Below are 14,007 nucleotides of genomic sequence, written 5' to 3'. Positions count from 1 at the left end.
CTCTGCCAGTTGCAATGTTAACTAAGCTGGGCCCTAACAACAATCCTGAGGCATTCCGAACCACAATTGAGAGGGTGGTGCTGTTCCCTCAATGGTCTCTGGAACTTTGGGACTTAGTTTTAGCTCCATGCAATGATGAGAGAGGCACAGTTGGCCTTCTGCAACCTTGACCCAGAACAGCAGCACTTTAATGCAGAGATGTACCACAAAGGAGCAGGTGCCTGATGGTGGTGCACTGATTACAGAGCATTGCTGGTGGTAGCTACGCCCAGGAAAGTGCTCTGAGACAGTCCAGGATGCAGAGTTTGTATCCATACTTCCAGCAAGGGGCCGGGAGTGGGTGCTCCAGCATCACCCCAAGTAATTTTCAGACATGGTGCAGCTGACTGGTCACCATATATGGGACTGTGCAGCCTCTGCCCACTAGCCTACTAGGACCACTCATGGTGCTGGATGCCTGCCAGGAGTTACTGAACCCCAGGCATGACAGAAAATATGTACAAATACCAGCCCAGTGACCCAAGCTACCCACACGGAGAGGGCAAGACCTCGACATTACACTGAGGCAAGCTTTTGTATGGTCGGTTCCATCACAAAGTTTTACACTTACCCAATGACAAAGGTGGCTGAGCTGTTAGAGTGGTTGGGCCTAGCGTGATACCTCAGCATGGATGACCTTACAAACAGCTACTGGCAGATCCCCTGGTCTCCATCCTCCCAGGAAGAGAATGTGTTCAACCCCTTTTGGCCATTTCCATTTTAAAACCATGCCATTTGGCCTCCAAAGGGGGTGCCAGAAACTTTCCAACACTTTTTGAATCCAATCCTCGGACACCACCACCACCAAGCTGTGGCTTACCTTGACAATATTGTAGCCATAGCTGTATGTGGGATGACCACTTATATCAGCTAAGAGGGGTTCTGGTTCCAGACAGGAGGCCAACCGCAGAGCTAATCCTGACAAATGTAAGTTGGCCATGACAGAAGTGTCTTATTTGGGGTATCAGTTGGGAGGAGGCCTTGAGACGCTGGTGCTAGATAAAGTCCACGTTAAATTTGTGCCCCACATATTGGCTAAAAGACAGCTATGCTGCTTCCTCAGTCTGGAAGGATATTGTTACTGGTTCCTCTCCACCTTTGCCTTGATTGCAGCTCCCCTGAATGATCTACTAAAAGGCAGACACACCCAAAAGGTCTGGTGAGACTACTGATGAGATGAAGCTTTCAACAGTCTGAAGGCATGGCTGGGCTAGGTGCCTATCGTTGCCAATTCAGACTTCTCCCAGTAGTAGTTCATTCACTGTAGGCCAGCCTGGGAGTGGTGCTCTCCCAGGTCTTTGAAGGCAAAGAGCACTCAATCCAATATTTAAGCAGAAAGTTGTTCTCCAGGATGAGAACATATTCTGTTATTGAGAAGAAAGCTCTGACTATCAAGTGAACTGTTGATTCCCTGATGTATTACCTGACCTGCTGGTAGTTCATTTTCCCTAGTCACAGAGCATGCATTCTTGTGATGGCTACATTCTATAAAGGACTCAACCTCCCAGATTATGCAAATACACCTCTACCTCGATATAACGCTGTCCTCGGGAGCCAAAAAATCTTATCGTGTTATAGGTGAAACCGCGTTATATCGAACTCGCTTTGATCCATCAGAGTGTGCGGCCCCACCCTTCACCCCAAGCACTGCTTTACCATGTTATATCTGAATTCACATTATATCAAGGTAGAAATGAACTATTTTTACCCCAGTAGCTTGGGACAGGGGACAACACTCAAGCAACAATTTTTTTTTTTTTTTTTTTGGCAGCAAAGATATTGACTTAGTTTCAATATCCTCTTCAGAACCTCAAACTCTCTTGCACTTTTGCAAGGAACATTCTGGCACTGAGAGCCATGCATATGATGGTAAATCACTCTTTTCCAATCGCTGACACATTTGATTCTCCAACAGTCTTTATTCCCACATGTATAAATATGATCACTCTTTCCTGTTCCTTCATCAAGTTCATTTTACCCTCATTGGTATCCAAAAACCATTCAGTTCACCCAGTCAATCTAAGGTTCAGTTGTTATGTAACATAATGGAGAGCATGAAGTGTGATCAACACATGCTAATATTTTCAAAAGCATAACATGATGCATGCGTATGAAAGTTCTAATTATCCTCACACCACACACATACACAATGCAGGCTATTCCAAATATTTATCAGATAATTCAAAAAAAAACTTTGGACAGTAAGGAAATTAACATATCCCTATCCCCTGACTCCCCACCACTATCCTACACTACCTTTCAACACACTTACGACAATCATTTTCATCACTATCCTCTCCGCAACTGTCGTCCCCTTTGCATGTCTTTGAATGGTGTTTACACTTCCCATCGCCACAGTTAGACTCCTCTGGACTACAGCCTGAAGAAGAGAGATCTATAAATATCATGGTACTTCCCAGTCACAGCATCAATCATCCAAAGCTCTGAAAACACTCAACAAAATACTCTGAAGCAGGCTAAGATTATCTGTTCCATGATTTTAGTCCTTTTATAGGAACCTCTGGAATAAATATGTAAAACATTATTAACTGTTTCTTGAAAGGTCTGGTTCTTACGCAATATGTATTTTATTTTTGGTAGGTTCAGGGATATATAGTATTATTGAAGAGTATTATTTCAAGTATTATTCTGATTGCACTTTTTAGAAAAAGAAGTGTTTTACAGCACTCCAAGTGCCTTGCTGAAGGACTGTTTATCAACCAGAAATTGAATAAACTTACCACAGTCTAATTCATCACTGCCATCTGAGCAGTCTTTCCATCCATCACATTGGTTGTTTAAAGGAATACATGTTCTGTCTGTACATTTAAACTGTCTAGGACACGCTAGAAGAAAAAAAAGATAGAAAGTAGTGTCATAGACCAAATATGCACTGAAGGTAGCAGCACATCATTTATTTTTGTTCTATAAAATTCAACTAAGGCAAATGCTATCTTCCCTCCCCCCCGCCCCCTTTTTTTTTTTTTTTTTTAAAGGTTGCTGATTTTAACAGGTACTCTGATTTATGTGAATTTAAATTAATGGATTGGAGAATTTAAATCAGTATTAACCTTCTTATCATTGTCATTGAAGATGTGGAGGCCACACAGATTTATTTGCTGTGAGTACTAATTGTGCAGATATTTAATGATTTAAATATACCAAGAATCTCTAACTGGACAGCAACACTAAGACCGAAACCTGTGTTATCATTACTAGAAAGTTTTGTTAGTAACACTAGTGACCTTGCATAAGAGCTGGAGCACACCAGCCTCTAGATTCTTAGGGACAAGGTTTAATACTGTTTACCTGCAAATTTGCTGTCTGAGCCTGGTCAAGTCAGCAGAGACTCTTTTCCCCTCACCCCTGAACCAGACAGGCAGGATCAGCAATCAATCAGGTTGAAGGACAATGCCCTATTCATGCCACAATTTCTATGAATTAGAGTGTGAAACTGTAGCCTGATTTAGGGTGTACTAATAATATTAATTTGGATAATATGGGAATTTCAATTTACTTATTGTATTTAATTAATATTTTTAATACTAATTAATTAATATTAAGTAGTATGGGTTTTAGGCTCGCCAATCTGTTTGATCAGAAGATAAATGTTCTTGTCCTGAATCAGGCTCCACTGAATTTACAAAAGACCCTCGGGGGTATGACGGAAAGCTCACACTGAGAAAGATATAGCCTTAAAGACTTATTAAAATCAATAATAGTAAGTAAATGGTAAAATAATCAGAGTTACAAAGTTACAATTGCATTACTGCTGTTCCAAAGATACATACGATCATATAGTATTATATGCAACAGAGCTTTGGTTAATATACTCACATCCTTCCTTGATAACCTGATGGTAAGAGACACAGGAACAGCCTTGCGCTTCAGGTTTCTCAATTCTTGAGTGAGGGATGCAGTGCTTAAAGAATCTAATGCTAAGAACTAACTTAGGGTTTACTTGACTAACAAAAACTTAAAATCAAAACCTAATAAAGAATAAAATTTAGGGAAACTGAGCTTAGCCTAGTTCCCTTGAAACTTAAAGTTTAAGAAGAACAAGTATAGCCTACTAATAGTAGTAGTCATCGTAGACAGAATAGATAGAGAGTGTGGAGGAAGTAAGTGAGAATAGAGTAAAGTAAGAGTAGAGCACTCTACTGAGGTATGTCACCTCTTTTATAAGGCAAGTGCCGGAAATCCTTCCTCTTATGCCCAAATTTCACTCCTCACCCACAGACGTTAGGTTACACTTACCCCATAGGCTAGTATGTATGTGCGTATTGATGACAGGTATGTACGCACATCAGTCTCTTGTGGCATACTTGTTAAGTCTGTGGGTACAACATTGAAAAAACCCCTATGCCATTCTCCATAGCCTACTGGTCTAGGTAAAGGTCTTAGACATAGGTGTGGGTACTTACCTATTAAGGCATAGGATAAACGAGATAAAGGTCAACTTTACTTTCTGGGTAAAAGGGCCCAATATAGATATGATAACTTTGCTTTAGCTTAACATACAGGTTTTTGGCCTGTAGGTCTCTTGCATTACAGTCAGTCAAACTTACTTTAATATAAGTTTATAAACCTCTTACAATAAACCAAATACTTAAACTTATAAGAAAAAGTTATATCACACACACACACACACACACACACAAAAAAAAAAGCAAGCAGGCTTAGTCCTATAGGCTACAAAACATAGGTCTATGAAGCAAGGTTTCCCCCAAAGCTGTAACATGCACTTGTATCCACTTACGATTCGTGTGACTGAAAGCTTTATATTCAATATAAAACCCTCTGTGCGTGACCAGTTCATCTGAATGGAAATTAATTGCAACTGAATAGCCATATTCCTTGTTTCTGTTGCTTTCAGCAATAGTTTTACAATATCTGTCAAGTATAGAACAGAATAATTACAACTACAATCTACCTTCACCAGGTCTTAACAGTTTTTGTATGTATTACTTTGCTGTATCTTGCCAACTCAGCTGCTCTATTATTACATATACAAAACAACTAACATTTAAAGATGATATGGTTCGGATACACCTTTACATTAAACAAAACTTATCTTTGGAGGTTTAAAACACAGTGTAGGTAACTTATTTTTTTCCAAACTATTTTGCATGTAATGAATGTCCTGGTTCTCACTGAGACTAGAAGCCTACAGGTCTAAAAATATAGCCAGAAGGTCAATATTGCAACCACATCCTCTCCCTTTGGAAACGTAAGAAAGCTTGTTTAAAGATTTTCAGTTCAGTTTGCAAACCTAGCATTTTCACTTCCTAGACATGGATCCTCACAATCCAACATTGCAGTTGCCACCTTGGATTTTCTCCTTCTGAAGGACGAGTGACAGGCTACATCTAATTTTGTTTTCAATAACCAAGGCAAAGAGCAGTCATTAAAGAGAAATTAGAAACAGAAAACAAAGCATTAAAATGGCAAAGGATCTCACTCCCTAGAAAAGCTAGTTCATGATGGTAGCCAGGAATTCACACCTCCAGCGAAACAGTGCAAGATCCTGCATTAAACATCTCTTGGACCACCAACCTTTGTAATGAAATATATAGATTAAGCATTTTTTATTGATGTGAAATAGGCATGAGGCTTTTATTACCATTGGTGACTACTATTTGACCTGTTTGCTGCTTAGCCATAATTAGGAAGAATATGACCATTGAAAGCCTGAATAAAGATGTCACAATGTCTGCATACACAAAGTTGTATGTTTCTGCACTGGAAGTAGCTAGAGAAATCTAAGATTTTAGTACAGAATGTTTTATAGAATGGCAAGTTGTGTCCTCTCTGAATATCACTTATTAATGTCAATGTCAAATAAAATAGTGAGTGGTGTTTTAACTCACCTAACTCCTTCAATTTCTAACCAGTCCTTATCACATTTATTGGACCCTGGAGACTTCTCTTGAATTTGTATGACAAGGATTTTTAGCGAGAACTTGTATCCAGGTAGGGGTGCCTACAATCAAAGTGTTAAAAAAAATAAACAAAAACCAAACCAAACCAAGGAGTTGATACATTCTGTTCTATTACCTCGAAATCAAGTGAACAAGCATTAATAAATCACATTCCCATCATCAGATTATAAAAGAAAATGCTACTTCGACCTACTCCCAGCAATAGGTAAGAAAGATATGTAATAAAAAGGAGATTTCCTAAGGCACAAATTGCAGTTAAGCACCCAACTCCTTTGGTCTACCAGGGAGCTAGAAGCCCAACTGCCATTTGTGTCTTTGAAATCTTCCTCCTAAACCCTTACAGTTAACAGTACTGATGCATAAATAGGGCCCTGTTAAATTAAGGGTCCATTTTGGTCAATTTCACAGCCATAGGTTTTTTAAAAAAAGTCAGTTTCACAGTTTCAGATATTTACATCTGAAACTTCACAGTGTAATAACCATGGGAGTCCCGACCCAAGAGAGGGTTGTGGGGTATCATAAGGCTATTGTAGGAGGACTGTGTTATTGCCACCCTTATTCTGTGCTGCTGCTGACAGAGGCGCTGCCTTCAGAGCTGGGCAGCAGGCAATGCAGAATGAGGGTCACCTGGTATTGTGGGGGAGGTCATCACTTTTTGCGGGGGGGCAGGGCCAGCATTATGGGTGGGGCGACAGTCCAGGGCCCTGTTGTCAGGATGTGTGCGCGCGCGCGCTGTGGTTCCCCCCAACAAACACTGCCAGCCCAAGGCTCCTTTAACCACGAAGCCCTGGGTCTGGAGATGGGGAGGAGCAAGGATGGGGCAAGGGTGCAGGAACCTTTGTAGAAGTGGGGAGCCACCAGTGTTGGAACAAGGGAGGGCCAGGAGCCACGCCTCTCCCTCCTCCACCAAACTGCAAGCCTTGCATAGGCTCAGAGAGGCACTGGCAGGGGCTGCGTGCCTGACTGAGGCTTGCAGTTTGGGGAGGCAATATTGCCCCATCCCTCCCAAACTATGTCCATGTTAAAAAGGGGGGGCATGTCCCCCAGTTCTGGCACTGTTGGCTAGGGACACCCCAGCCAGGGGCTCCTACCATGTGCTGGACTCCAGCTGCTAATCACAGCCAGGTCAGACCCACCTCTCCCGGCTGCAAGAAGCTCTGCAGCTGCCCCCTGTAATGACCCCTGGGGAATGACCTGTACAGTGACCTGGCTGGACAGCGAAGGGGGCAAGAAGTGGGATGGAGGTGTGGAGCATCTCACAGCTGGGGCAGGTTTCTGGAGATGGGTCTGATCCTGCCCCAAGAGCAGCCTCTGCAGCACAAAAGGAAGCCCCATCTCTCCCCAGCCCTGCCAGGACTAGCAGCCAGAGCCTGAAGCATGGTAAGATCCCCAGCTGAGACACCCCCAGCCCTTCCCCTCCCTGGCATATTTCACAGGGGAGACGAGATTTCATGGTCCGTGATTACAGTGTTATACTGTCAAGTGTTAATGGCTGCCAGCAAGCAGAAGTCTGATCTACAGACAGTTGCAGGCCTTTATGTAGTGATAGCCAGAAATAATAGTAAGCCACTGCCCAAGGCAACAGGGTTGCATGGCAAAGCCTATTAGAAGCTAAAGCCAGTGAACTGAAAAGTTTCCCTGAGACTGATCGCAAACATAGGGGCAAAGGCATTGATTGACATAGATAGCCACACATTGCTATAACCACAGGCAGAAAGCTACAAGAAAGCCATCAGGTAGTGGGAGAAGCAGTAGTTTACGTAGTCCTGAGAGGGAGACAAGAGGCAGCGCTTCGTTTACGAACATCTTTTGGAAAAGCAGACTTAGATTTCTGAACAAGAAAGCTTCCTCCTGTTTGTATCTACTGTGTTCAAGCAAACAGGACTGTATGCATCCTTTGTGAAGGAAACAGGATTGCACCAAATACATGACTTGCATCATCAATTCCTCTTCCAAGTGGAAATGATCCAGCAAGGCCCCAAATAGCTACTAACTGCTTATGCCAAGAAAGTAATAATAGGTTAAGTTAGAACAGACTAATAGGCTCACTAGTCCAGTATTTTGTAGCTAGCACAGGCTAATTTGTCATCTCCTGCCCCACTTGCAGAGGTACCTAAAGCCTAGTCTGCAGCACAGATGACAACATGCAATCAGCTGCCATATTTATGCAATGATTGCTAGCAGGGTTCTTGGCCTGGATTCTCTTGTTTCATCCACAACGGAAGGCACATTCTCCCATTTTTCCTTCTGATACATAAAATGAAAACTTAATGAAATCACTACTATTTGCACAGACTTACTCTGAGTAGCCAGCTGCAGTCAATATTTGGTGGATAGTAGCTTGGATAATAAGGGGAGCTCACTGTCCCATTCCAAGAGATGTAATGCCCACCACAGACTGGAAGAGAAAAATACCAATAAATCTACATAGTTACATAAATGGCACTTAAGAGGAGTATTTAATTCACTCTCTGTTCCTTCTCTAGATACAGACTAGAGACAGGAGAATGGACCATGACACTTGCCATCTCACTTCATCCTATGTTCCCAGAGAATAGCTACTATACGTTGCCATCATTCTAGGATTTCCAATCACATCTCCTATTCTAGACATAATTATAACAATTACCTTTCAAATGAGAGCAGTAGATGAATCCAAGTGCTGTCCTCCAATATTAGCTAAATACGATATATTAGATATCCATGATAAGAGTAACCAAATATACTTTACTTCCTATTACCAAGTACTTGCTGAATATTCATTTTATTGTTTCATATTAGATACGATAGTCTTGTATCTTCAAGTGTTGTGTATATGCATATACCCCAGCAGCAGAAGCCTTTCAGTGGCAGATGAAGTGAACATTTCCTCCCTCTCGTACCTACCACACTGCTTCATCCCTTCCCTTCTCCTGCTATGTACAGTGGTTCAAAGTTTTGCTTTCTTGTCTTCAGCAGGGTTACACAAGTACTGAACAGAAGTCAGAATAGTATACAGACTTGCATGCTTTGGGAGGCCCTTAGAACCAGAGGTGCAACACAAATGAGAGATTATACTAATGTATTATTAAAACAAGGCAAAATTTCTCACTCTGTACCACAAATGTAAGTCTGCAATAATGCTACTGAATTCAATGACTGACACTGGTGTCAAACTGGTTTAAGTAAAAGTAGACTCAGACCCCTGGCTTTGCTAAGTGCCAATATGGTTGAATACTTGTGCATAGCAAATATTGCTACTGCTTCATTCTTCTTTCCAAGAATAATATTTCTGTAGTTATACCCCAGACATGCTTTTCTCATTTCAGTAGGGAGGCCACCCATTGATTTACTTCATGAAGATAATAGAGCTTTTTTGACAAATTAAACAGAAGGTATATTTTAATAGTAATGAGAAAGACTCTTACATGAAATTTTTCGCTACTACTATAGCAGACTACATTCAAAGGTTTTATTCCTTTTTAGCTCCCTCTGTGGGCTATATGATCTCTCTGCCCTCCCCCACACCATATAGAAGGAGTAACAAGGAAAGATCAACCCACCCATCAGCAAAGACGAATTGTATTCAAATTAAAAAAAAAAAAAAAAAAAAAAGATGCTGTTCGACATAACACTCATTTGCAACTGCACTATGGAGGAAAGAGCAAACATTCTATACGAAGAGGATACAAGAATGGAAAATCTCGCATTGCACTCTTAGTAAATGCAGTGGCCTGCAAGGAGGCATTCTCGTAAACACATCACACCTGTGAATGTACCTCAACACTGATCTGCAGTGTTGACCTCTTTGAGGAGCTTGCCATAGAATGAAGATGGCATAGACTCATAGGTCAGAAGGGACCAATATGATCATCTAGTCTGACCTCCTGCACAAAGCAGGCCACAGAACCCTACCCATACACTTTTATAACAACCCCTAACACATGACTGAGTTATTGAAGTCCTCAAAATGTGGTTTGAAGACCTCAAGCTGCAGAGAATCCACCAGCAAGCGACCCATGCCCCATGCTGCAGAGGAAGGCGAAAAACCTCAAAACCCTCTTAGGCCCCTGCCATCCGCCCTGGAGGAAAATTCTTCCCAACACCCAAATATGGCGATTCAGCTAAACCCTGAGCTATGTGGGCAAGACTCACCAGCAGCACCCAGGAAAGAATTCTCTTGCAGTAACTCAGATCCCATCCCATCCAACATCCCATCCCCTGACCATTAAGCAGGACTCATGCTGCTGATAATCAAGATCAATTGCCCCAAAATAAAAAACTATCCCTTCATAGCATCCCCTCCATATACTTTAATCAAGCTTAGTCTTAAAAAGCCTAGAGTAGTCTTTTGCCACCCCTGACTAGTTCCTCGGAGGCTTGTTCTCAGAAACTTCACTCCCCTAGATGGTTAGAAAACCTTCGTCTAATTTCACCGTCTAAACTTCCTAATAATTCAGTTTGACCCATCTTTGTCCTTGATGCCTACCATTAGTACTCTATAGTTCAAATAATTCCTCTCCCTCCGATCTAACCGTTAATCAGTTCGCGCCGATATACCTTCTTACTATAGAGCTGCAGGCATATTCCCCCTGCCCGCCTTATCTATTATGTGCGCAGGCTTAAAACAAGCCAAGCTCTTTGAGTCTCCTTTCATTAGGGCAGGTTTTTTGCGCATTCCTCCAGATCATCCTAGTCAACCATCTCTGAACCTTGTTTCCCACCAGATGACTTGGTATTCATCGCGCTGGTCGTTAAAAGGATGAAGGAGCACCCAGACACTTGCAAACACAATTATTTTCTACGGTGGGGTCTCACCAGGCGCCGTTAATATAACGTGTATCTAACAACCTCCTTATTCCTAATGCTGGAAATTACCTGATCGCCTGTTTGACATCTAGGGACCTAAACGCATTTGCTTTTTTTAAACGGCCAATATCGCCTTTGGCGGGTCCTTAAAACACCGCTATCTTTTCCGTGCTATCACCGCAATACCCCAAGTTCCTTCTTCCTCCTCTTGTCAATCCCTCCCCACACTGACTGTGCGTCCCTCCAATGTTATCTAAAATTCTTAATTATTGGTCTCCTAAGTGCATGACCTTGCCATTTTCACAACACTATTATAAATAATATTCCATCCTATTTACTATTAAACTAGGCCAGGTTTTCATAAGGTGTTCTAGATCTTCTCTGATACTAGTTTCGTATCTCGCCGGGTCTCTTCTCTGTTGTTGTACAATACCCCGACTCCCTCAGCATAATGCTAGTGGTCATCCGCAAACTTATCTTAGCACATTCCCCACGCACCACGTTTGTCGCCTTACGGTCCAGTTATAAAAAGGGTTACATTAGATCGGTCCCAGTACCAAAACTGATCCTATTGGGGACATCCCCACTAAGTAACTCTCCTTCAGCCTGACAGTCACTCCTTCCAGTTTACGAAGCCCGCTGGAGTCTCACCCTTTAAACGCACTGTCCTTATCACCTATACATACTTTCATTCTTCATACCACCATACTTTTCCAACTTAACATACCAGTTTTTCCCAGCGGAACTCCAGTGGTTCAAATCGCCTTAACAATGAAGAATATCGAGGTTAATTAGATCTTATCGCATTTTCCTTTGTACTAAGTGAGATTGGGCCCGTCACAGGACTTCTTCAATAGAAGGACGTTTCCAGGCCCTTGGTTTTGGCACGATCTATCCTGTTTGTAAATATCCCCATGTTGCGAATTCGTCCCAATGGTACCATTTGACCCGTCAAATGTCCTGAACTACTACTTTCCCACCTTTCAAATTATTTTCAAGACACTTAACATATCTAACTCCACAGAACTTACTAGGACTAACAGGCTGTAGTTACCCGGATCACTTTTTGTTCCTCTTATTACTTGAAAAGAGAATTAGGCCTACGTTCAGATCTTCCCACACGCAGTCGGACGTAACGGTCACTAACCACTGAAGTGTTTATCGATTGATTTTAAGAATTCTCACTAACATATGAGCTCGCCATCGCGAATTTTTCATAGCAGCCTCTTCTCTCTAACGGGCTCGCAATTTCATGCGCCAGTTCCTTTAATATCCTTGGATGGAGATTGTCCGGGTCCTCCAATTTTGTCCCATTAAACTGTTCAAGTTTGGCCTCTACCTCAGATGCGGTAATATCCACCTCCATATCCTCATGATGTTAACACTGAACCATTAAAAAGTGGATGGAGATCTTCAATTAATTTCATGTAAGCCAGTTTGTGTATCTTTAAGACTCGTGCTGCATTTGAATTGGTGACTGGAAAGCGCCACTTCCTACTGGCACTACTTGTAATCATACAGTCCCTGCCCCCTAATTCTTATTGATTGTATTCTTGAAGAAATATAGCAGTGTGTGAATTAAGAAATCAAGAGTAATTGCATTTATCTATTATATTATAATTGCATTAATTTTCATGGCAAAATTTGAGCGTCTAGTAATTTTGGGTGCCCAACTTGGGCAATCTTGAAGGGGTCTGATTTTCAAAAGGCAGGTGCTGCTGAGCATTTACTTAAAGTAAGACCATTGTGGGTATTAAGTTGGGCATGCAAAAATCGATGTACTCAAAATTACCTGTCACCTTTGAAAATGTAGCTTTTTAGGGGCTATTCCCTATAATTTATTCCATAGGGACAAAACACGTTGGCCATTAATTCTGTCCATTAATATTTCTGAACCCTTATTTATCAGAAGAAGGGGGAAAGATTCTGTAATGGCAAGCGAGTAAATAATTATTGGTATTAGTTTCACTTCAGAAGTGTCTGCAGCAAAATGCAGGTGACTCAAGTCATGGTAACTCAAAGTATTCCACTGTAACCAGACAGAATTGCAAGCTTAACCCAACCACTCTCTACCAGTGTGCCTCATACTGGAGCTGGCAGGAGCGCCAAGATTGTATAGCAGCCTTGTGCTTTACTGAGATTGCCAACATGCTCTCTTGGGAGTAGTATATGTGAAGAGCAAACATGAAATTTAGTGAGTTAGAGTTGGGGGCAAATGCAACGATTATGAGAGATGGTCTAATAGTAACCAAAGAGGAAGATTAATCCTACCAAATGGAAGGATCTCAATCCCCATCCTCTGTTCAGCTACCTGAAATCATCTTCAGGGAGATCAGAATGGAAACTTCTGTTTTCCAGAAACAATAACCTCCAAGAAGTAATATCCTAAATTAGTAGTGGCTAAAAGTCTGAACTCACCTACATCAAATACATCATTGATTTGAGTACATACCAACTTTAGGAACAGCTTGGAAGTATGCTTTTAGCATGTTACTCTCTTTTCTTCTGTCCAGCGAGAAGGTGACCAGCATAACATTACTTGATGAAGTTAATCGTATGACAGGAGGACTCCAGGCCCCTGGTACTCCACACCACCTGAAATATAACCAAACTGAATGAGATAACATTCTGTATTACCCGTCCTTCTCTGAAATTAGACAGCAATTCTTCCAGTACATTCAGCTGAACTTTGACACAACTCCCCTGGACACTTGCTTTTCTTTTATCCCATCAATGAACTGTTTGCCATTTGAGCACCCAATACATTGACCTGTAGTTTCCCAATCTCAGATTTCATTTACTCAAATAGAGGGTCTGAGGTAGTTTTAAGATACCTGGTCTCACTGCCAAAAGGATGTTGCTAATAGGTACATAGATATTTGTAGTTTTACAAAGCTATCTGATTTGCAATATCATATATCAGACCAGTTAAGCCTGTACATAGTGATAGTACCTAGAAGCCAGCTAGGCTGAGACTTCATTGTGTTAGGTGCTGTACAAACAGAGTAAGCGACAGTCCCTGCCCCAAAAATCTTGGCATCTGAAAAGTACCATTTAGCCTGGTTTTATATCTCAGAATGACCAATCACCAGAGGTTTTTCAGCAAGGCGGAAGGAGCCACCTAACGGGCAATAAGGTAACAACCTGCCCGTGAGGGAAATTTCTTCTCAACTCCAAGCAATAAATGGTTGGCTGATACCTTGAAGCACCAGGGTCTAATATCCCTTATAATTAACGC

General features: G+C 41.7%; 1 protein-coding gene across 1 annotated transcript in view; it reads right to left on the bottom strand.

Moving 5' to 3' along the window:
* LOC116825368 (suppressor of tumorigenicity 14 protein homolog) overlaps positions 1–14,007 on the bottom strand; it is a 43,327-nt gene that overhangs the window by 20,394 nt on the left and 8,926 nt on the right. Inside the window, exons 8-13 of the mRNA XM_075073826.1 lie at positions 13,222–13,364; positions 8,282–8,379; positions 5,910–6,022; positions 4,799–4,932; positions 2,781–2,885; positions 2,312–2,419 (exon numbers count right to left, since the gene is read on the bottom strand). Coding sequence (XP_074929927.1) covers positions 2,312–2,419; positions 2,781–2,885; positions 4,799–4,932; positions 5,910–6,022; positions 8,282–8,379; positions 13,222–13,364 — 701 coding nt within the window. The remainder of the gene's footprint in view (positions 1–2,311; positions 2,420–2,780; positions 2,886–4,798; positions 4,933–5,909; positions 6,023–8,281; positions 8,380–13,221; positions 13,365–14,007) is intronic.

This window comes from Chelonoidis abingdonii, chromosome 1 (assembly GCF_003597395.2).
Source record: "Chelonoidis abingdonii isolate Lonesome George chromosome 1, CheloAbing_2.0, whole genome shotgun sequence".
Classification (NCBI taxonomy): domain Eukaryota; kingdom Metazoa; phylum Chordata; order Testudines; family Testudinidae; genus Chelonoidis; species Chelonoidis abingdonii.
Note: the sequence above shows the minus strand (reverse complement) of the source record. Positions and strands in the feature narration are given on the sequence as shown.